This window comes from Zootoca vivipara, chromosome 5 (assembly GCF_965207765.1).
Source record: "Zootoca vivipara chromosome 5, rZooViv2.hap1.1, whole genome shotgun sequence".
In the NCBI taxonomy this organism is placed as follows: domain Eukaryota; kingdom Metazoa; phylum Chordata; class Lepidosauria; order Squamata; family Lacertidae; genus Zootoca; species Zootoca vivipara.
Window position 1 is genome coordinate 80819722 of NC_142588.1, and position 24828 is coordinate 80844549.

The window sequence follows — 24828 nt, forward strand, 5'->3', positions numbered from 1 at the left end:
CCACATTCTTCTGGGGGCTTCTGAGCAGCTTGTGGGGGGCCAGAGGTTGGTGTGACCAGAGGCAAAAATGGGCAGATTGGTGGGTATGATTCTTACAGTGGGCTACATTCCATATAAAAGTCAGATGTTTCCACCCCACACAAACCCACTGCTCCATCATCTTCAGTTCAAGGACACTTTCCAGCCAGGTAGAAGCCCCCAAGGAGGACATGGAGGAGGTGCAGACAAAGGGTGTCACCTGGGGAAATGAGGTGTGGCCTAGTGAGCATCTCAAGTGTTATATAAAGAGGCTTGGAGGGCCACATTTGGCCATGGGACTTGAGACTGAGGCTTCTCAGAATGTCCACCTTTCATCTACTGTCATGGACTGGCTGTATGCATCAGCTGGGGAACCCCCAGGGGAAGAAGGCTCAGAGCCTGGGGGTTAGTGGTGGGACGCCAACAAGTGGTCAGAGAAAGAAGGAGCAAACTGAGGGAGGAGGAAGTGTCAGAAGCTGAAGAGGCAACAGGGTTTAGTGAGCAGGAAAAGGCTGTGGCAGAGGGCAGTCCAGACTCAGAGGCAGGAGAGGAAGAGGGCTAGGAAACAGAGATGATGCAGGATTATGAAGAATCCAAGGAGTCTCCCGCTCCTGCTGCAACCAACTCCCCTTCCCCCTGGTCTCCCAGAACACCCAGAAAAATGAAGAGGTAGAACAATGAGAGGCAAGACGATGGAGCCTTCGATTGCTGGGAAAGAAACCAGGGAAGGAGAGTGGTGGGAAGGCAAGGACCTTCAGTCCTCACAACTGCCTCTTTGGGGCAAGACCAGCTGGGCAAGTCCACTTGGAATGAGCTATGTTGTTTCCTTGAATAAAGAGTTAACTTCACTGACATCAGGTGCTTTATTGTTTTATTGCTAACCTACGCCTGACTCCAGCTCCTGGCATCTAATTTATTGCTGCCCTGGAGCTTGCTTGCTGTCTCTGCTATCCTACACCACTGCTGTGTGCACATTTGAATGCCACAACCAGATGGGTGCAATGAGTCTCACCTAAACGCTGACCTCCTAGTTGAATGAGAAAGGCACATGTGATCAGCCTCACTCAGACAGTTATATCCACCAGAGATATCCCTGCTTGATTGGAGCAAATGTCTATCTAGTCAAGCATTCCCCCCCCCCCCAACTGTGGCCTGAAGCCCATAAGCAAGGCATGAAGACAGGAAAGCCTTGTCCTGTTTGCCTTCCAACAACTGTTATTCAAAGGTAAACTGCCTGAGGACATGAAGGCTCCATAGCTAACAGACTTACCCTCTATGAATGTGGCATTTAAAGCCATCTAAGCTTAGAATCATAGAATCATAGTGTTGGAAGAGACCACAAGGGCCATCCAGTCCAACCCCCTGCCAAGCAGGAAACACCATCAAAGCATTCTTGAAATATGGCTGTCAAGCCTCTGCTTAAAGACCTCCAAAGAAGGAGACTCCACCACACTCCTTGGTAGCAAATTCCACTGCCGAACAGCTCTTACTGTCAGGAAGTTCTTCCTAATGTTTAGGTGGAATCTTCTTTCTTGAAGTTTGAATCCATTGCCCCGTGTCCGCTTCTCTGGAGCAGCAGAAAACAATCTTTCTCCCTCCTCCATATGACATCCTTTCATATATTTGAACATGGCTATCATATCACCCCTTAACCTTCTCTTCTCCAGGCTAAACATACCCAGCTCCCTAAGCCGTTCCTCATAAGGCATCGTTTCCAGGCCTTTGACCATTTTGGTTGCCCTCTTCTGGACACGTTCCAGCTTGTCAGTATCCTTCTTGAACCGTGGTGCCCAGAACTGGACACAGTACTCCAGGTGAGGTCTGACCAGAGCAGAATACAGTGGTACTATTACTTCCCTAGATCTAGATGCTATACTCCTATTGATGCAGCCCAGAATTGCATTGGCTTTTTTAGCTGCTGCATCACACTGCTGACTCATGTCAAGTCTGTGGTCTACCAAGACTCCTAGGTCCTTTTCACATGTACTGCTCTCAAGCCAGGTGTCACCCATCCTGTATTTGTGCCTTTCATTTTTTTTGCCCAAGTGTAGTACCGGTACCTTACATTTCTCCTTGTTAAAATTCATCTTATTTGCTTTGGCCCAGTTGTCTAATCTGTTAAGGTAATTTTGAAGTGTGATCCTGTCCTCTGGGGTATTAGCCACCCCTCCCAATTTGGTGCCGTCTGCAAACTTGCTCAGGATGCCCTCAAGCCCATCATTCAAGTCATTGATAAAGATGTTGAATAAGACTGGGCCCAAGACAGAACCCTGTGGCACCCCACTAGTCACTACTCTCCAGGATGAGGAGGAGCCATTGATGAGCACTCTTTGGGTTCGGTCAGTAAGCCAGTTACAAATCCACTGAATGGTAGCATTGTCTAGCCCGCATTTTACCAGCTTCTTTACAAGAATATCATGGGGCACATTGTCAAAGGCCTTGCTGAAATCCCGCTTAGATGCGGGTGGTGCTTTTGGTTAAAGCAGTGAGCTTAGGGCTTGCCGATCAGAAGGTTGGCGGTTCGAATCCCTGCCATGGGGTGAGCTCCTGTTGCTCGGTCCCAGCTCCTGCCAACCTAGCAGTTCAAAAGCACCTCAAAGTGCAAGTAGATAAATAGGTACTGCTCCAAGCGGGAAGGTATACGGCGTTTCCGTGTGCTGCTCTGGTTCGCCAGAAGCGGCTTTGTCATGCTGGCCACATAACCTGGAAGCTGTATGCCGGCTCCCTCGGCCAATAATGCAAGATGAGCGCCGCAACCCCAGAATCGGTCACAACTGGACCTAATGGTCAGGGGTCCCTTTACCTTTAAGCTAGGATTGCCGTATTTCAAAAAGTGGAAGTCCAGACACATACCGTAAGTTGTTGAGCTTTTCTTGGCCAAAGTTGTTGAACTTTTTAAGGCAAAATCTCAAAAAAGAGAGATTTTTGAGCTTTTTTTAAAGGTAATTTGCAACAACAACAAAAATCCAACATGGGTTGCCATATGTCTGTGTTTTCCCGGAAATTTCAGCAATTTTTGGAAATTACACCTGGAAATTTTGACAGGCAAATATTGAGTCAAACTGATATTGAGTCAAACTACCATGTTATGGGGCCTGCTTTGACTAAGCCCCAGCTGGAGAAGTGAGCTGCTAGTTATGTTACTTGGAATGATTTACATCAGATAATACTTTAAAAAAAAATGAACACTAAAGAGGCTGGAAACTAAATGCACCATGCTTGGGCCATGACTTTGAACAGAAGCTTATTACTTTTCAGTCTGCCTCACCTCTTCTGGACTGATGTATGACTCTTTCCACTTACCTCTATGTTCCAGATCTTCACCCATCCAACCAGATCTCCGGTTATGAGGTACTGGCTTCTTTGATCAGTGGCCATGATAATGGACCCCACCCCGCTATGGGCTTCAAACTCTGCCAGCAGCTTGCCTCTCTGTGTGTTCCAAAACCTCACGTAACCAGCACCTCCACAGGATACCAGGTTTGCACCTCCTAAAACATGAAAACCATGGTGCATTAGTCCAGTTAACTCTGGGAACATCTAACTCAGGGGTCCCCAACCTGCGGCCAATGGGCTGGAAGAGGCCCACGGAGGCCGTTTAACTGGTCCATGAGCCACCCCAGAACCGAGCAGTCCTCTCGGTGAGTCCCCGTGTGCTGCGCTAATCCGGCACAGCGCGCCAATGGGACTCTTTTCCGTGACCACAGAAATCGCTTCTGTACATGCCCAGACACCGGAAATCATGTCTGCAGCAGCGGAAAATGCTTCTGCGCATGCCCAGATGCTGAAAATTGCTTCTGCACAGGCACAATTTTCGGTGTCTGGGCATATGCAGAAGCAATTTCCACAGACGGGATTTCTGGCATTGCATCGCATTGCGCCAGCCTAGCCCACGGAGGATCTCTGCGGGAGTGATATGGCCTATGCCCAGTAAGCGTCGCAAAACCCAACAAGCGTCTGCTCACCCAACAACAGCAGATGGGAATCAAACACCCAATAGCCACAGCGGCAGCCAATCCACAGCAGCCATTGACGATACAACCCATCACACACCAAATTACCGCAGCAGCAGCAGCCAATCAAAAGCAGCCCTTGCCGCAGTCAACAATCACATACCAAAGAACCACAGACAAGATGCAGCTCGCGGCTGCAACCAATCACCAGTGTCCCCTATGCACTATCCGTGTATAAGACAACCCCCATTTTAAAACATTATTTTACAGTAAAAAAATAAAAAATCCTCGTCTTATACACGGAAAAGTGTGGTATGTTAACATTTGTTGCTCAACCCACTTTTAGGGTTGCCAGACTCAATAGAGTACAGGACTTCTGTGCCTTTAATTGCCCTGCTCTCTTTTGAGTCCGGAAACCTTAAAGAGAAACCAGCAGACCCTTTGTTTAATTTCCAAGCAAAGGGTCTGCTGGTTTCTCTTTAAGGTTTCCAGACTCAAAAGAGAGCAGGGCAATTAAAGGCACAGAAGTCCTGTCCACTATTGAGTCTGGCAACCCTACCCACTTTTGTTTGCAGACAGATGGCATGTAGCCCCATTGAAGGTTGACTAGGAGGGAATGCAGCCTTCAGGCTGAGAGAGGTTCCACACCCCTGAATGTGTGTGTGAGAGAGAGAGAGAGAGGGAGAGAGAGAGGGAGAGAGAGAGCAGCTGTGAAGTGATTGCTTCCCCATCCCTGCTAGAAAGAGCACTCAGGTTTAAATATCAGTCAACCTGGGACTGCAGGACCAAAGGAAAATATCTCTTGGACCCATTCCAACAAGAGGGCTAAGGGTTGCTGGGGAATGTTGTGTTTGTGTGATGTATTTCTATCTATTGATAATAAGCCTTGAGAATTGCTTGATTGAAAAGCACGGCATAAAAAAAAATCCATGTCACCTGGATGCTTGTCCTGGTAAGTCCAATGGCATTTGCTCCCATGTGAGTGTACCCTGAGTTTTAAGATTACCTTGAACTTGAATTATTGTGCATCACTTTCTGTGCTTAACTTTCTCAATGCAACTGTCCTTCTCTAACCACAAGCAATTCCCCCACTGTGAATGAACCCAGTTAGATTTGTATTTTGTTTGTTTGGCTTTTAGACTCCATTTTAATACTGCAGCTTTCCAGCAGCAGTGAAATACGGTTCAATCCATTGGCTCTCCAAACTGAAAGAAGTTACAGAAAAAAGAAATTGGGCCTTGGGAACTCATTTTCACAACCTTTTATTTTTCTATTTGCAAAAGTTTCACACGAGACTGTAAATCTTTATGTAAATGGTTTTCTCTTTGGCAAACCAAAGTTCTTCTTGTCAATTGTATGTTCTTTATGGACACCAAAGAACCCTAAATAAACCCTTAAGGCAACAGATTTCCCAAATCATTGCAGATAAATCTGCAGAAAGATTCCAATTTGCCTTGGAGGGGAAATAACGATAATTTGATTCAGAAAACACCTGGAAAAAAGCTGCTAAGATGAGAAACGGTTTTATACTCTCAAGATTAGCTGCTGCAAAACTCCCCACTGGACCAAATTCTATCATGACTTAACATCCTGCAGCGCCTTGCTGGCTTGCAAGGGGTATAAATCAATAGTGAGTTTGACACTCTGCATGCAAACAGGCTTCTCCTACACATTTGCTCATTTGGTTTATTGGAATTTACAGTCTTATCTCAGGGACAGTCAGCTCAATTTTCTTAGGTCTGGGCCATGGGCAACAATCTGGGGGGAGGCAGGAGAAGGGAAGAGGAGCCATGGGGCAAATCAGGAGGCAAGACTGAGGAGAAAGCCAATTACAAAAAGCAAGTTTGAACTAGGAGGCAGAATTGAGGGACGGTGGAGATCTCAAATGGAACCAGCCTGATTCGGGATTGGATCGGATTGATAGTTCCTGACCAGGTTGGTCCACCCAGAATGATCCGGGACTGTCATTGTTAAGTATAATGCTTTAATTCACACAGAAATGAAAAAGGTGCATGTATTAATGAAAGCTTAATATGGCTAAATGTGTATTGCAAACACTGGGGGTTTTCCACAAGAGTTTTTCGAAAGGACTCCGAGCTGTAACTAGTTAATTACCTGTTGATTGTTTCTCTACTCTGTATTGAGAGTGAACCTCTGATCAAGTGGTAAAGGTAAAGGCAAAGGTAAAGAGACCCCTGACCGTTAGGTCCAGTCGCGGATGACTCTGGGGTTGCGGCGCTCATCTCGCTTTACTGGCCAAAGGAGCTGGCGTACAGCTTCCGGGTCATGTGGCCAGCATAACTAAGCCGCTTCTGGCGAACCAGAAAGTTTTTCAAAAGGACTCTGAGCTGTAACTAGTTAATTACCTGTTGATTGTTTCTTTACTCTGTATTGAGAGTGAACTTTTGATCAAGTGATAAAGGTATTGAGTTGCAAATCTGCCATCCTGAAAGGGTGGTGGCTGTTAGTCACATGTGATAAGCAGGTCGGGGAGAGAGAGACACTTTTGCTTTTAGGTCCATTTGGACTATTTCATATTTTGTAAGATGCTGAACCTGTGCTGGACAGCGCAAGATATTGTATAGATATTTTTGATGTTTAAATTCTGTTTTGAAGAAAGTTCTGCCATTAAGAGTTTAAATGATATTTTCATGAATCTGGGCAATGCTTCATTTCCAAAGGAGTCAGTTCTTATGCTTCCAGTTGCTTCAAACTGTGCAATATTTAATATCTGCAACAGTCAAAAGGTGGGGTGGTCAGGTGGCAAGGTGGAGGGGGGGGATAAGAAGAGGCAGGTAAGGACTGCTTCACCAGGACTTCCTGGTTTACTTCACCAGGACTTCCTGGCTTACTGACCGAACCCAAAGGGTGCTCATCAATGGCTCCTCCTCATCCTGGAGAGTAGTGACTAGTGGGGTGCCACAGGGTTCTGTCTTGGGCCCAGTCTTATTCAACATCTTTATCAATGACTTGGATGATGGGCTTGAGGGCATCCTGAGCAAGTTTGCAGACAACACCAAATTGGGAGCGGTGGCTAATACCCCAGAGGACAGGATCAGACTTCAAAATGACCTTAACAGATTAGACAACTGGGCCAAAGCGAACAAGATGAATTTTAACAAGGAGAAATGTAAGGTACTACACTTGGGCAAAAAAAAAAAAAATGAAAGGCACAAATACAGGATGGGTGACACCTGGCTTGAGAGCAGTACATGTGAAAAGAACCTAGGAGTCTTGGTAGACCACAGACTTGACATGAGTCAGCAGTGTGATGCAGCAGCTAAAAAAGCCAATGCAGTTCTGCATCAATAGGAGTATAGCATCTAGATCTAGGGAAGTAATAGTACCACTTTATTCTGCTCTGGTCAGACCTCACCTGGAGTACTGTGTCCAGTTTGGGGCACCACAGTTCAAGAAGGATACTGACAAGCTGGAACGTGTCCAGAAGAAGGCAACCAAAATGGTCAAAGGCCTGGAAACGATGCCTTATGAGGAACGGCTTAGGGAGCTGGGTATGTTTAGCCTGGAGAAGAGAAGGTTAAGGGGTGATATGATAGCCATGTTCAAATATATGAAAGGATGTCATATGGAGGAGGGAGAAAGATTGTTTTCTGCTGCTCCAGAGAAGCGGACACGGAGCGATGTATTCAAACTTCAAGAAAGAAGATTCCACCTAAACATTAGGAAGAACTTCCTGACAGTAAGAGCTGTTCGGCAGTGGAATTTGCTACCAAGGAGTGTAGTGGAGTCTCTTTCTTTGGAGGTCTTTAAGCAGAGGCTTGACAGCCATATGTCAAGAATGCTTTGATGGTGTTTCCTGCTTGGCAGGGGGTTGGACTGGATTGCCCTTGTGGTCTCTTCCAACTCTATGATTCTATGATTCCCTATAGTGAACATGCTGTAAAAGGAGCACCCAGCAGGATTTAACTCTCTGCTAAGAAGCTGGTGAGCAGAAAGTTCAGTCTTCATTTCTGCAGGGGTCTGGAAGGTTGCCCACAAGAGAAGGTGTGCATTGGGCTGCAAAAAAGGTTCCCTTTCCTAATGCTCATAAGAGATGGATCCTAACCCAAAAGAAGAAGGAAGAAGCTCTTCTCTGGTAGTGTTATTTGGTATTACGTAACTGGCATGTCTCACGTGTGTTTATGCAGGTGTGCCATTGCTTCTGCAGGGAAAAGGGCAATCTCAGTGTTAGGAATTGCAAGGAAGGGCCTGGAAATTAAAGAGCAACTTTCATAATGCCATTATATAAATCTGTGACACATTACAGAACCTGGTCGCTCCCATCTCGAAAAGGATATTGTTGTAGCTCCAGAGGAAAGGCTGCAGAAAAGGGTAGTCATGAAAGGCCAAGAAACTTGAATCATCTTCTTTATGAAGAAAACTTCCACATTCTGGGGATTGGGGAAGAGGAATGAGTTGGTGGGAGGCCCATACTGGGAGGAAGCCTGCTGTCACTTGTAAACATTCAATTAGCAGTACAATCCAAACCTGAGATCTCCTAGGTTGAGAAAGTTGGGATCTGGCAGATCTTGGGCTTCCTCAATGAGGGCTCAGTCAGCAAAACTTAAGCCAGTGTAATTTACACCAGCACAAGTCCACCCAAAGGGCTGTTGTGGGGGCTTCCTTCTGTGTCAGGGCAAGGAGAGATTTTCACCTATTCCAAAACCCTTCCAGCTCAATCATGTGTCCAAGCAACCCAGCAGAACTTAGCCTGAAAAAGGGTGATATCGGTCATATTCCTCCTGAACGAAGTGTGCAACTGGTCTACTTTATGCTGGCTTCCTGTAATTAGGATCGCTTTGTAGGCTGAGTTGGCATCCATCCATACTTTCTTTATTAAAATCATTTTTACACCATTCTTCAGCTGAAAAAGCTCTCAGAGCAGCTTACTGAGTTTTTAAATAAATAAAAAAATCACCAGCCAGTCCCTGCTCTCAGAATTACAATCGAAAGAGGGCACAGAAGGAAAAGGTGGAGTGGGGAATCAAATGTGAGCACGTTCTTAAAAATATGGTATTCTTATGAAAACAAGCTGGGATGATAACTGTTCAGAGAAAGGAAGAGCCAAAGGCAAGTTGTCTCTCAGCAGAGTCGATGGAGTGGCCCTACTTCTCACCTCTCCCTTGCTCTGCAGTCTGATAGAGCAGTGTTCCTCAACCTTGGGCCTCCAGCTGTTTTGGGACTACAACTCCCATCATCCTTAGCTAGCAGGACCAGTGGCCGGGGATGATGGGAGTTGTAGTTCCAAAACAGCTGGAGGCCCAAGGCTGAGGAACACTGCGATAGAGCACCTTTTGGTCTTCCTAGGTGACACTTGAGGAAGAGGAAGAGCTGGCTGCTCTCTCAGCAGGGCCAGTGAAGTGGTCCTACTTCCCTTCTCACCCCTCATCCAAATGGCCATAGAAAATGAAATGCCGTTCCCTTACCTGACACCGAAACGTTCCTCGCCTCCAGGAAGAAGAGCCTACTAATGGAATGACTGTTCTCGTCAGAGTTGGCGTAGTCAGCTGCAGATTGTGTGTGTCTTCTAGAGGACAGCCTGCCAGCAGAAGTTACGTTCGGCTGCACCTGAGAACCTGCGAGAGAAGCTCCTGATTAGGTTCTAAAAAAAGGAATGTATGCTCTCAAGATGCCAACAGTGGCCACCTCCCCAAGCACAGGTGCTTTCTCCGTACGCACTTCAGCTTTTTTTTTTTAATGACTTCTCCTCTCAGCAGCTGTTTCAAAACTGCTTTTAGAACTCCTTTGGGTTTTTAAAAAGCTGTTTGCAGAGCTTGGCATGAGAGCTGCTGAAAGGGAAACCCCAGGGCGGGGAGGGACAGGGAGAGAGATCCCACCTGTGCGCCAGCGGTAATTTCCCTTTTGGCAACTTTCTCACCCAAAGCCCCCCAAACGGATGCAGCCATGCCAACTAGGAACTTGCACTTTTTTATATTAAAAAATGTAAGCTGGCTTTCTGAAGAGCTACAGAGGCAGGCAGATTTTAGGCTTGTCAGATCAATGTTGTTTTTCATTAGAACCTCAGGATTTACCAGCCAGTTCACCTTGCCATCATCTTTACTGGCCACAAAAGAATGCTTCTTTCCACACCAGGGAAGAACTCTGCAGGTTCACCCAGGGCAATTCCTCCAACATTTCTCCAATGAAAACAGGGACATCCTATTCCATAATAATGATTTTATTATTTCCACCCCGTCCATCTGCCTGGGTCGCCCCAGCCACTCTGGGTGGCTTCCAACATATATGAAAACATAATAAAACATTGAAATATACAGGGCTGCCTTCAGATATCTTCTGAAGGTTGTATAGTTACTTATCTCGTTGGCTCGGGGGGCCATACCCTCCAATATTTCTCTGATGAAAATAGGGACACATCCTAAGGAAAAGCGGGACATTCCAGGACTAAATCAGAAACCAGGACGGCTTCTGTAAATACAGAAAGGTATTTACAGGAAAATAGGGAAACTTGGAGGGTCTGCCATGGACATCACACTGGCGATCAGCTAGACTGGTGACTGGGAGTGGCTGCCGAGACCAAATAACACCAGTCCTGAAAGACCTACATTGGCTCCCAGTATGTTTCCGAGCACAATTCAAAGTGTTGGTGCTGACCTTTAAAGCCCTAAATGGCCTGGGCCCAGTATACCTGGAGGAGCATTTCCACCCCCATCGTTCAGCCTGGACACTGAGGTCCAGCTCCAAGGGCCTTCTGGCGGTTCCCTCACTGTGAGAAGTGAGGTTAGAGGGAAGCAGGCAGAGGGCATCAGATGTCAAGGAAATAAACAACTATCTGACTTTTAAAAGACATCTGAAGGCAGCCCTGTTTAGGGAAGCTTTTAATGTTTGATGTTTCATTGCGTTTTTAATATTCTGTTGGAAGCCACCCAGAGTGGCTGGGGAGGCCCGGCTAGATGGGCGGGGTATAAAAAATAATTATTATTATTATTATTATTATTATTATTATTATTATTATTATTATTATTATTATTCCTGTTGCATGGGACGCTTTACAAAGAGCAGCTAATCCTTTTGGAGGCACTGTTCCTTCAAATCCCAGTTGTTGGGAATCGCAGGTGAGGAGAGTTGCTGTCATGCTCAGATCCTGCTACTGGGTTTCCCGCTGTGAGAACAGGATTCTGGTAGGCAGGAGGAGAAAACATTCTCACACATACTTAGAGAGCTACACTCTGTAATTCATGAAGCATCCAACCAGTTCCCTGGGAAGAAGGATTGACTGTTAAATTTTAACTTCCTTGCAACTAGATTTTTTATTTATTTTAGAGAGAACTGTCACTCACATTGCAATTGGGGAGAGGCGGGTTTCTGAGCAAGCAGCCTCTTTCACCTTTACTGCCGAAAGTTTTTAAAATACCTCTTTGGCATAGAAGGCAACATTTTTTTTACAAGGAGATTTGTTGATTTTCATCATTTGCATTTTGATATGTTTGTTCAGTTCTGAAATGATTTCATTCCTACACGCCATCCTCGGTTTATACGCTTGTTCAGTTTTGTTATGGCCTATGGGTTCAAAACTATGAAATTGCTGCTCCTGCATAGCGAATCAGAAGGTAAGATTTGGAAATAAGGCCTGCGTTTTGTTTGACAACATAGGAAACTTCCACAGCCTCTCGCTGCTTTTTAAACTTGGTGAAGTTTGGTAGAAAGACTCCTTCATATAAGACTGCAAAATTGTGCAGGCATACAACCAGATTTTAGGAGATGGCTATAATATTGTTATGCTCTACTTGTATTCCCAAGCAGCGAGAGATTCCAGGGACGACTGTACTTACCAGGCTACAGCTTCCTTGGAATGAAGGTCGGTGGAGACTATGGTATCTTTAGGATATATGGTTTTCTTTACACAAATATACCACCAGAGCATGGGACACGGGGGTTCACAGTATTAACACTCACATAGATTTTGCCCCCCCCTTTAGGTTTCCAAGGGAGCCCCAAAGACCAGCACAGAACAGCGCACAGCAAGACATGCTTCTTTCTCCATCTTCCAGCATTTAGCTTCTAGCTCTCACACACAACTCTGTCTATTGTTCTTCTAGGTAAAAGGTTAAAGGTAAAGGACCCCTGGACGGTTAAGTCCACTCAAAGGTGACTATGGGGTTGCGGCGCTCATCTTGCTTTCAGGCCAAGGGAGCTGGCATTTGTCCATAGACAGCTTTCCAGGTCATGTGGCCAGCAGGACTAAACCTCTTCTGGTACAATGGGAAACCAGAGTGCATGGAAACACTGTTTACCTCCCCACTGTACCTATTTACAGTGATGCCTCGCAAGACTAATTTAATTCATTCCGCGAGTCAATTCGTTTTGTGAAAAATTTGTCTTGTGAATCGCGGTTTCCCATAGAAATGCATTGAATTTTTTTTTTTTTTTGCCCATAGGAACACATTAATTAAATTTCAATGCATTCCTATGGGAAACCGCAATTCTCAAGAAGAATTTTTTGCAAAACAAATTTGTCTTGTGAGTGACCATCAGATTCGCATTCGTTTTGCGAAAAAAATTGTCTTGCAGGGCATTCGTCTTGCGAGGTACCACTGTATCTACTTGCAGTGGCATGCTTTTAAACTGCTAGGTTGGTAGGTTCTTCCACCTACTAGCCAGGTAAGGAAAGGCCTACCCATTTGTTTCTACAGCATCACTCTTTTATAAAGGTACCTTCAGGTCCTCACATCTTGGGCCAGCATCATCGGAATTCTCAAAGGACTCCAAAACATGTTATTGTAATGATGCCGGTCCAGAATACAACGGCTTGATGATACCCAGATCCACTGAATCGGGCTGATGGGTAGTCCTGTTAGCTCATTACAATCTCCACGCTACATTTTAGGTTCTCAAGCGTTCAGGAAATCTTCCTTCAACAAAGTAATTGCATTCATGCCCATTAGAGTTTGTTCCTGGCACATCTAGATAGAACTAGGGATTATTTATACAGTGAAAATTAGGCATTCTCCCATTTGTGTGTTTAAAAGGGAGGGAGGGTGAAACCTCCTTTCCTGTGGCTGACATAGAAGCAATAGATCAAAAGTGCCCCATCATATCATTCTGCCTAGTGTTTTATAGGCAACATAGACAGCGGGATTTCAGAAGATTAAAGATATACATATATTTGTCTTGGGAGAAGTGTCAAGAAACCTAAATAAGAAACAATTAAAAACGATTTGTCAAAGCCCTCTGTTATGTTAGCTGAAGATGTGTTTCTCCCCCTGCTACAGAGCCCCTTTCTGCCCCCCCACCCCCACCCCACTATATCCGCCAGTATTTCTTCCATAATGGAAGCTGTGGTTTGTAGAGGAGGGAACAATTACGCATTGCCTGCTAGCACAGCGCTTAATGTATGATAACCATTAGAGTGTGAAGACTTTCAACCAAATGAAATTTTTCAGGTTATGAACAGCCTCAAAGGAGTGGGGGAGCGGGCAAGCTCTGCGAGGCTCTGTTCCGGGAGGGTCGCCTGCAATTATTTATCACCCCTCACCAAAAGAAGGCGAAAATTAAGGGAATGTTCCCTGCTGGAGGTAATGATATAAAGAAACACTGACGTAGATCCAGGGCAATAAACAGAAGCAATAGCCTTGAGAGCGATGGGGAATTAGCGAACCCCATCCCAAGGAAGAGCAACCTCGCCCGACACTTTGTCACTCTGACACAGCGAAGGCATAAACAATCCCAGAGCTGGAACTCATTATTAGTGATTTCATAGATCAAAGTTTTTCTAGCCTGGTTTATTCCAAAGAATGAGAGACTTAGGGTGCTAGGAGGGTGAAAACAAACGACCATTTACCAAGTGGATAACTTGTTCCCAGCAGCTTTGCAACCACATGGGGAACTAATTGTCTGTAACATCTGCCCATATAATAAGGAGCATTTTGCCACCACTCCTGGCACCAGGGGCAGATACTTGTCAAATTATTCTTGGACTGATAGTGCAGATTATCAGCTCCACGTGCAGCCTGTTATCCCAGGGAATCTTAGGGTCTCCACACTGCTTCCCCCATACCCTCGGGAAAAAGTGAATGTCCCTTGGGGTGACCATCTAGGTTTGTGGAGAGACATGGCTCGAATATAACCTGCCTTGGTCCACCTCTGTGGAATCAGCTTCCACTGGATAGTCTTGAAAGATGCCTCAGGTCTACAACCGTACATTCAGAGCTAGGGCCATGGTGGGCAGTTTCCTGCTTTGTGGAGGAGTTGCAAATGTGGAGCATGTGGGTGGCAGTGTACCCACCAGAACCTTGCTTTGGGGGGGGGGGCTCTCATAAAATTTGGGTCTTATTATGGTTTCACACTGACCTGAGCTGGATTTCAGTGATCTCCTGGAATTCAAGTGCAGCTTAGAGCAGGCGCTTTCTGTGCTGTTATTCCATACAACAATGTCACCATCAGAACTCCCTGAAATAGACAGTGAAAAGTCAATGCACTTTCAAGGTGGGCTGTAATCAAAGATGAAATTTTGTAACGTGAGTTCTTTATTTTAAAGTGGGGAATGTGCTGTGAAAATGCAATGTCTTTTTGTGGCTTCACAGGCCTGTGGGGAATACAAGCCAGAGCTGTTAGAACAACAGCAAGGTCTGATTTCAAATAAAATAAAATAAAATTCTATTGCACAGATGCCAATTTAAGTCATACAGCCTATACCTTGCATCACCCAATCTTATTGTCCCATCTGATTTCTGTTTCCAGCATTCAGCTTTCCTTATCAGGTGAACATTTCAATGCCATTTCCCTTAAACGTTCAATTGTCTCAAGCTTTGGGCGGTATCTAATGAAGTAGACTCACAAAAATTCCAGCTTGCACAATGGAACCACCAGAACAGATTTAGCGGGCCCAGAGGCATGCAGGGAAAGGAGGTTCTGTGGCATGGTCAAAAGTCATTGCATTAGTAGATCTGCTTTGCTGGATACTGCTCTTTGTGCTTAGCTGTTCAAAAGGTACTGAACAGCAACTGACTTTGGATCAAACATCAGGTTCATTTGCAAAGAGAATCTATAATATATAGCAGGTCAGCTGACTCAGCATTTAAGCAAGAGGTCGTGGGCCATACTCCCAGGAGAGGCATTGTCTCAGCTTTCGGTTTCAATACACATCATCAAATACTTGGGATACATCCTGATCCTGCCAGGAGGTTGACAAGAAAGGATAAAGTTTAACCCAAGCATCCCCAAACTGCGGCCCTCCAGATGTTTTTGGCCTACAACTCCCATGATCCCTCGCTATGAGGACCAGTAGTCAGGGATGATGGGAATTGTAGTCCAAAACATCTGGAGGGCCGAAGTTGTCAGGAGATTTAGTTCCACCTTAAGACTTAGGCATGTTGCTGCTGATATATGTCACATGTCTAGGTATATCCTTTTATGGACTCTTACTTTCAGTTCTGTTCTGAGTTCTGTTCTGAACTGTTTGATCTGATGGAAGAGAGAAAGCATCGTTCGCTCTCTCTTCGTGCTGTAATATAGCTGTAAATAAACCACTTTAAAATGCCTCTCTGCTGCTGCCTTATCATCTCCGCTGAAACTGCGTGGGCATCTCTGCTGATTGCGTGCTCAGGTTGCTGAGACCCTGAGTCGTGTTCGTGTTCCATGGGAATCACCGGGACTGAGACGAAGAGGGAGCTGCCGGCTGGACCTCCCAATGGTGAAATCCCATCAGAAGTTTGGGGATGCCTGGGTTAACCAATGGGTTGTCCATCACTGAGAGCATCTTAGGACCGTTTCTAGCCTGATTCTGCCCAGTGAGTGATTAGGAGCTTTAAATTCTAAAGCTGAGCTGGCCACATTGTGACTTGCTTGGCTCTTATCTGAAGGTGCAGGCAAAACCAAACGATCATATTAGCATAACTTTTATATTTAAAAACTATTGATTTCAAGCAAATATTGCATCTAACCCCTCCTACTGCTTTGCCCCCTTAGTTGCTTCAACAATTCAGATCATATATTGATTTTGCATGGTAGGTGCAGGTGACTTTTGAAGTTGGCTTGTTTCCACTAACCATAGTTAAGATTAACCACTGTTTGTTGGGCTCAGATGGGTTGCGAGTTCAAATTCAGTGAGCTTCCAAACTCCTTCTCACAGCCATGCCACAAGAGAGGGGAAAGAGAGAACCTATGGGCCTGAGGGGGGAGGCTAGGCACGTTGTGGTAACACTAAACTGTGTGTCCCAAAATTGTGGGTTGTTAAGCCGAGAGCAGTGGGGGCTGGTGCTCACTGCGATTGGTAGGGCAGAAGTCCAGGAGTCCAACAGTAGCTGGATTCAGAGCCAATGACAGGTGGGGCCAGCTAATTCGAGTTTTGCCTTCCTCCTCCCCGCTGCAGAGTTCTACAAGGTGCAAACTAGGATGCTGCATCCAAGGCTCAACTGGTTGTAAGCCTGGCAAGCAGGGTAGGGCAGTGCTGAATGCACACTGAGGTTGGTGGGGCAGTGCCCCATTTTCCCTCATCAACCAACCATTGGTGGAGTTGTTTGATTGCTCACCACCACCATTGACTACGGGCTATAAGAATGTTCAACTAGACCTGATCCAAACTTATTGAATGTCAATAAGCCATGTGACAAAACCTAAGCCAGGAGTCCACAAGGCTTACTGGGCATGGGCTGGATCACTCCTGCAGAGATCCTCTGTGGGCCAGACCGCCACAGTGTGATGCCGGAAATAGCATCTGTGCATGTCCATGGCGGCGGAAATCACTTCTGCGCATGCCCAGGCGTGATTTCCGGCATGCACAGAAGCACTTTCCGGCACCACGGACATGCGTGGACATGATTTTCGGTATCTGGGCATGTGCAGAAGTGATTTCCAGAGCCACAAAAGAGAGTCCCCATGCTGCGCCGGTTTAGCGCAGCACGCAGGGACTTGTCGAGTGGGCAGCTCAGTTTGGGGGCAGCTCGTGGGCTGGTTAAATGGCTTCCGTGGGCCGCTTCTGGCCCATGGACCGCAGGTTGGGAACCCCTGACCTAAGCTCATTCCAAGTTAGGAAAGCTCTTCAGCCTGAGCACAAAGGGGTCCCACGCTAAGGTTACCAGACGTCCCCATTTCCCGGGGACAGTCCCTGGATTTACAAATCGGTCCCCAAACAAAATCCATTGAAGTTGAAAAGTGTCCCCGGATTCATTGGAAAAAATCTGGTAACCTTATGACCCACGCCTCTCTCTTGAAGGATCCAGACCCACCTGGGCATCTTCTTTGAATGTCATTCCACTGACTTGGTAGGAGCTTTACCTGCCCAACCCCATGCGGAAGGAGGAGGAGGAGGATCAATCCCATCATGACACACTTGATGTCCCACTTTCTTTGTCTGCCTCTTAAAAGATGTCATTTGTCTGTGTCTTGTAGGTAATTCAGCTCTGCCAAGAGCTGAGTAGCTAAGCCAGGCTGGACAGCATCAGCTCTAGCCATGCGTATAGATGACAGCGGACCCAACTGCTAATCGCAGGGTGATCTATTGGGCAATAAACGTTCCACTACCTGTAACTAGAGTCTGCGGGGGTAGAAACGCTGCACATAAGATGTCGTCCTGGTGCCAAGCTCCTCCTTTCCATTCCGAAGGCTGAACCAGAAACTGAGTCAAGCTGCTCAGGCGGAAGACAGTAATTGTCCTAACGGAAAGACAAGAACAAACAAAGCAGCCTGAGTGAACTCCAAAGTGACAATTCACTTTCCAAGCCAAGGCTCTATGCTTATCCCTCAGGTTCAGGTGCCTGCAGCAGCAGAAGATGGATTCCAGAGGAGCGGAAATGTTTTATTTATTCCAAAGGTAAAAGTGCTAGTCCTCAAGCGTATATAGAGAAAAGTTTGGGATAGGGTAGTGTCGAAGAAACCAAGCCTGAATCCGAACAGGGTTTTCCATCGATCAGCAGATGTGAGATGGAGGCACAGCCTGTGCATATACAGGTCCACATAGTTAACATATATCCAGAACTGCAGACTAATTTATTCCCCAGGGCTGGCATGAGCTTTGCAATTTGCATGGCAAAGGAACCTATAAAGGGAACACAATTTTTGCTTTAGCACCCAAGAATCATAACTAATTGTAGGGGCAGGAAGCTGTCATCTAGAGCAGGGATGGGGAACCTTTGGGTTTGCAACAGCTGTTGGAATCCAACTCCCATTAGGCCCATGATCAATGGTCAGGGATGATGGGTGCTCAAGAGCCTCCTTTACTGCATTTCACCTTCTCTCATCCCTGTTGTCAAATCTGCACACACTTGCATGGCCGGGGGTAGGGGTGGGGAACCATATTGAAGCAAATGCCATGCCCAGTAGAGTAAAATTCTCTCACTTGTGAAAACAATTTTAACTGAGCAAATCTGCATATCACGCATAATGTGTTCTGCCTCTACTAGCCACTTGGGAGGCTCAGTGCATTATGAAAAGCCCCCAGCCCTGAACATTCATCCCCTACTCTTGTTTCTGAGATATTAACAGACAGGCAATAATCTACATGCACACTCTGGCATATATCTGCCAAGTGCCCCGGGGGGAAATGGGACATTTTTTCACATGTAACCACAGCAGCTATTTTGGGTGCCACAATCTCACCCACTCTTGCGCTGTGCTCTCCCCCCCCCAAAAAAAAGCACTTGGGGGAGGGCAAGAGCAAGGTATGGGTCACGTGACTCACCCAGGAGTGCATCCCAGAAGACGTGCGTCCCAGTTTGGGATCTCCAACAGTTGGGCAATATGCTGGTGGAAGAGACATCCCCATAGCACGCCACTCTTTGAGACCTTGACACAGGGGAGGTGTGTCTCATTTCACCACTACAATATGCTACATCCCTCCCACTGCTGTCCGTTCCCCCCCCCCCATTGCCATACCACTGGTGACACCATGCCTCTCTCACCTGTGTTGTGTGGCAGTGCCTGCAAAGCACAAGATCTCACAAGATCATACTGAAATCTCGTACGATCTGTGAGTTCTCAACAGAAACTGGTGCCACTGCCTGTATGGACATTGCCTCTTGGGCTTCCAGCACTCAGGGCAGGTGCCTCACCTTGCCTTATCCATGGGTCGGGCCGGCTTTGACAATGCATTCCTCATAGAACCCATCTGCCTCTCCTATAGAGCAGGGATAGAGAACCTCATGCCAGTCTGGGGCTTCCCAAGCTATGCTTCTTTCCGACCCTACTTTGCACCCTCCTTGAGATTTTTGGGTTGGCTGCAATGCACCCTTGAATTCTGACAATGGATGGGGGACATATGTATGGGGGTGTGTAGAAGCCAGCCTATGGTACAAAGGCACAAAGGGTAAAATTTGCATCCATTGGCCCGCCCACTTTTGTCTCTGGTCCCACAAGGGAATTTGGCCCTCAAGCTGGAGAAGATTCACCTGCTGGGCTACAGAGCCATCCTGCAGACCCACATATCTCCCAGAGTGCCATAGGCAGGCTACTCACACTCCCTGAGTACGAATTTAGTGCACCATAGTGTTTAAACAGTGAGTCCAGAGTACAAATCTTCACTTGGTCATCAAGCTAATAAGGTGACTTGGGGCCACTGCTTAGCCAAACAAACCTCACCAGGTTGTTGCCTGGAAAAATGGGGAGGCCCAGGAACCCTGCCCTCGGAGGAGGTAAATGAGGTGATAAGCAGTGGGTTGTGCTGTTGACTTTTTCAAAGGAAACTTGACATCTTGAGTGTCTAAAGGCCACTCCAAATACCAGCGTCTGTTTTTCTCTGCAGTGTCATCACGACACAGCAGAGCGCATCTAATTTAGGATATCCACCCCCCTCCAACCTCCTGGACTCTGTGCCTCTCATCCTCCATTCTCATCTCTCCTTATTCAAATCAAGCAATTTGTGTGGAATCCCCAAACTTTGGAAAGGGAGCCAGTCATCAAAAAAGGGAGGGGGTGACTAACCCTCAAGCAAGGGAAAATATAGCACGTTGATACATATCTTCGCAACATGAAATGGAATATTTTAATCATTTGTTTCTATTTCTCCCCCTTTCTGTATCGGGCATTGTTATAGAAACTGCATTGTAAGTGTCATTCTGGGATTTTCTCATCCTTCGCCTATTATGGTTCAATCATACTTCCTCGCTGCCAAAACATAATGGCAAAGCTGTCTCCAGTGCAATGTGCATTGTTTCCGACCGTACTAATAGACAAGGGGAATAATTATTGCGCCAGTCTTCTTGCGGCAGCTTTATGACGAGCCGCAGTGTAGATTTCTCCCCCACCTTTTTTTCCTAATTAAAATCTGCATTGGAGGGGATGGGCAGAATAAAAGAGAGAGAAGAAGAAATGTGGAGTTCTTAAGAAGCCCAAGAAGTACACAGGTTGTTGTTGTTGTTGTTGTTGTTGTTGTTGTTGTTGTTGTTGTTGTTGTTTAACTACCACAAACACAACACAGAGGACAATAATAGGGATGGGCGAATCTGTCAAATTTGGTTTCTCTCTGTTTCCCATTTTCCCAATCAAAAATTAAATTCTACATATTTCCACATCAATTTGCTTTTAAAAAACATAGTCTCATGAAAAGTCTTCTGTCTTTTAGTGTGAATGTACAGTATCCTAATATATTTACTTTTTTTATTTATCTACTGCATTTATCTCTCACCTTTTCCTCCAAGGAGCTCAGTGAGAAAGGAGTTCCTTTTTCTCCAAGTTGCTCATACCCTGTGAACTTCATGGCTGACTGGGAATTTGAACACTGGTCTCCCAAGTGCTAGCCCAATACAGTCAAACCTCGGTTCTCGAACGGCTCCGTTTTCGAACGTTTTGGCTCCCGAATGCCAATAACCCAGAAGTAACAGCTATGGTTTTCAAACGATTTTCGGAAGGCGAACGTGCTATGCAGCTTCCGTTTTGAGTTTCCCTACTGTATTGAGGCTTCCGCTTTCAGTTTTCCATTGTCCAACATTTCGGAACAACCGACAACAACATTCCACAACCAAGGTTTGACGGTACTCCAACCACTGTACAACACAGCCTATGTTTGTGGGGATTAGGATGCTGGTGTAGAGATTAGAACTGGTTTGAGGGTATGTTGTTGTTGTTGTTTACAATAAAGTGGTATAAGAATTTTATGGAACAAGTAAATAAAATAAAAATTTGTCTCCCACTGTAGTCTCAAGTCTGATCAGAGCCCCCATGGTTGCTAACTGAAGCACAGGGCAAAAAGTTTCCCCAAACCCCATACACACCAGGCTCCCAATCTGGATTTCGCCCTCCAAATCAAAAATTTCTTTGTAAAGCCTTTCTTCATTTGGAAGTATTTCTTCCCAACTTTCTATTCCTGGAAAGATGGAAAACTTGTGAAAATATTGAAGAGGTGGAGGGAGCCTCTTATGACAACGCTTTCTATTTCAGGATAAGTAGTGTTTAAAAAAATCATCCTGTTGCAAAAAAAAACTAGATCCAGGTGTCAAAAATGAATAATTTGAGACCGACAGGTGCTGAGATTTAAACTTGCCACCCTGACACCTTCAAATCGAACCCCAAAACTTGGGACCGAGCAACACTATTTAATTCACACCAGAATGCAGAGACAGTGGAAGCAATTCCCCCTTCCCACACATTCAGCGGTCCATTTCCCCATCACCAGCAGCCTTGCGTATTCCTGTGTCTTTTTTTTAATTTCCAAAAATACATATTTAAATGTGCTTGACTTCAAAGTCAAAAGAGGGTATGGGAATATATTTTTAGATCAATGTTACAGGGAGCTCTGCTTCCAAACTGCATGTAGCCAGTCTGAAGTGGTTCTGCTTTTCAAGTCTTCGCAAACAGAGAACACCTTTGCCCTGAGGTAATCCCTTATGAATTATTCCTTCAGGGAGAAAAAGGGAGACAGACCTCGTAGAAGCCTGATTGGCACAATACTCTGGGGGGCAAATCCAATATACCCACCGAGAACTGGAAAATGTTCTGCGAAAGTGCAAAATCTGAAAGGTTTTGAATCTATTTTCCCACCTCACCCCGAGTGATTCCACAACTTTCCACAGGAGACCCAATTACCGCAGTTTACTGGTTCTTACACACCATAAAATGTGGTTACATTATACCTATGTCCAGGAACATAAGCCCTGGCATCCCATGGTCTCTGGGAGAGTGTCCCAGGCACCCAGGCCCAGAGCTGATCTCTCTTTCCAAGAGTGCAGAGAGAGGTAGATCCCCTCCTTACTGCTGTGGAAACCTCTGTAGCCCTAGCTTGATGGCATGCCAAGTTGGACCTTTCCAGTCCTCTAATATACATCAAAGCAGAGAAGAAGAAGAAGAAGAAGAAGAAGAAGAAGAAGAAGAAGAAGAAGAAGAAGAAGAAGAAGAAGAGGAAGAAGGGGAGGAGTTTGGATTTGATATCCCGCTTTATCACTACCTGAAGGAGTTTCAAAGCAGCTAACAATCTCCCTTCCTCCCCCACAACAAGCACTCTGTGAGGTGAGTGAGGCTGAGAGAATTCAGAGAAGTGTGACTAGCCCAAGGTCACCCAGCAGCTGCATGTGGAGGAGCGGAGACGCGAACCCGGTTCACCAGATAACGAGTCTACCGCTCTTAAACACTACACCACACTGGCTCTCATAGATAAGCCTATGCCAGCTCTGGAGCTAGTGTAGGGAACATCCTTCCCATTGTTTCCAGTGTCAAGCATCCTGTTCTCACAGTGGCCAACCAAACAGCCTTATCTTCCATGAATTTGTCTAATTCTCTTCTAAAACCATCCGGTTGGTGGGCAACTTCAAAATGCTGGTAAAGCCTTATACAACTTGGGATCCAGGATACCTTAAAAAGCTTATACAGGTTCCCCCCACCCCAATTTACATGTGTTCAAGTCATGCATGTCCACGCGTGGTGCCAGAAACCCTGAAGAGCCTCGACAAAAGCCCTGCTTCACCACTGGCTTGTGAGGAGACTCTCCCTGGAGCCCTTGAGTGGATGCTCAAAGAGGGTACCCTCTGCAGGAGACAGTATCCTGCAGGGTGAGGCAAAGGTAAAGGACCCCTGGATGGTTAAGTCCAGTCAAAGCTGACTCTGGGGTTGCGGCACTCATCTCGCTTTCCGGCCGAGGGAGCCGGCGTTTGTCCACACGGACAGCTTTCCAGGTCATGTGGCCAGCATGACTAAACCACTTCTGAAGCAACAGGACACCATGGTAGTACCAGAGTGCACAGAAATGCCGTTTACCTTCCCACCACAGCAGCACCTTTTTATCTACTTGCACTGGTGTGCTTTTGAACTGCTAGGTTGGCAGGAGCTAGGACAGAGCAACGGGAGCTCACTCCATCAGAGACGTAGAAAGAGGGTGCGGTGGGTGTGGTCCGCCCTGGGTGTCATGACTGAGGGGGGTGACAAAATGGCTAGCAAGTGGGCAGCACACCTTGCGCCCGGCGGCAGCAGCTCTTCTGACCCGGCAGCAGAGAGCTGCCCTCCTCAGCCATGGTGAGGCACACCCAGCCGCAGCAGCTCCGTTGCCAGATCATGTCTGACCTGGTTGCGGAGAGCAGGAGGAGAGTGAGCAGCAGCTTCCCCGCCCCTCTCCTACCCTGAACTGTGGCGCATGGGAGGGCACCCTCCACGCCTCTCCCCCCTTGAGAGCATGCCCATCCTGGGCAGTGTGGGCATTGTGCTCCAATGCTGCACTCCATTGCAGGGATTCGAACCACTGACCTTCCAATCAGCTAGCCCAAGAGGCTCAGTGGTTTAGACCATGGCGCCACTCACGCCCCTTAAAGAGGATACCTTCTGCAGGAGAGGGTATCCTGCAGATACTGCCTAATTAGAAAGTAACCTGTATGGTGTCAGAATCAGGATTTTAGTGCAGCGGCCCCTACTTGTTGAAATTTCCACATTATGCTTATCCTACATCCCTGTTGTATTTCTGTGTTCCTTGTTTCAACCAAAGTTGAAGTTCTCAATCCCCATCCTAGCGCAAGGGAAGAGAGAGACATAGGAGTTGAGGGGGACTGATTTTTCTCTAAGAGACAGCACAGAGCTAATTTTCTATGTCTGAATGCAATAGAATATGGATAAGGCATTCACACTCTCCTGCCTTGGTTACCTCAGTCAGATTCAGGATGTATTCCCCCCTGGAACTAAGGGCTTGCAAAAAAAGAAGAGTACCTTGAAATAAGGATTTTTTTGGTCACTCTGCTGAGAGAGTAGAGATCAGCAAGCAGAGGCTGAATCCCCCTTAATCCTGCCTAATCTATAGTTTATAAAACCACAACACTTATCCTGACTAAAGCAGGCTTTGTAGAGCATCCAGCGCTGCCCCCATTTTCCATTCTGCTTTAAGCATATTTACATTGATTTTTTATTTCCCGTGCCAATAGAATTTGCTCAGAAGAAATGAGGAGAAACCAGTGTCCACAGCTGAGCAGTATCAGACAGGACAGGCTCGAGGGAAGAAAACCCAGATTTTGATATCATCACGCACTCACGCTATGCTACAGGAGATTTTAAAGACTGCAAACCTCCAGGCACCTTGTTTACTTATTATGCATTTTTAATAGCATAACCGTAAGTGCCTCGCACTTCCTGCCCATCTGCATTTCACAGCTCATTTGCCCGCTTTCTTTCTCCCCTCTCATCCCTTAAAAGATGTTCAAGTTCATGATGGACGGACAACTTGTGCATCTTCCAATTAGGCGGAAGATGTTGGATGGGACATTCAGGAAAACAGAAAGTGCACACAAATGTGTCATGTCTAGAACCAGATAGAGACTAATGAGCAATGGCAGCAGTAACTCTACACATCACCCACCAGTCTCTTCCCTATAAAAAGACCGCTTCCCACTTGTTTGTGCACTTCCTTCGGGTTTAATATTCATGAACTGATGATTTAGATTATGTAGTGTCTTTATTTTTAGCACTTACCAGGATGTGTTCTTTGCATCCTCATTAT

The 24828-nt window shown here is 46.2% G+C and overlaps 1 protein-coding gene across 5 annotated transcripts in view; it reads right to left on the minus strand.

Annotated features, from left to right (window-relative positions):
• Positions 1–24828, minus strand: part of WDR49 (WD repeat domain 49) — a 101324-nt gene that overhangs the window by 12980 nt on the left and 63516 nt on the right. For all 5 annotated transcript variants that reach the window (XM_060274407.2, XM_035132371.3, XM_088669168.1 and 2 more), the window contains 4 exons: positions 17451–17581; positions 14280–14378; positions 9398–9547; positions 3322–3509 (listed from right to left, as the gene is read on the minus strand). In XM_060274407.2, coding sequence (XP_060130390.2) covers positions 3322–3509; positions 9398–9547; positions 14280–14378; positions 17451–17581 — 568 coding nt within the window. The remainder of the gene's footprint in view (positions 1–3321; positions 3510–9397; positions 9548–14279; positions 14379–17450; positions 17582–24828) is intronic.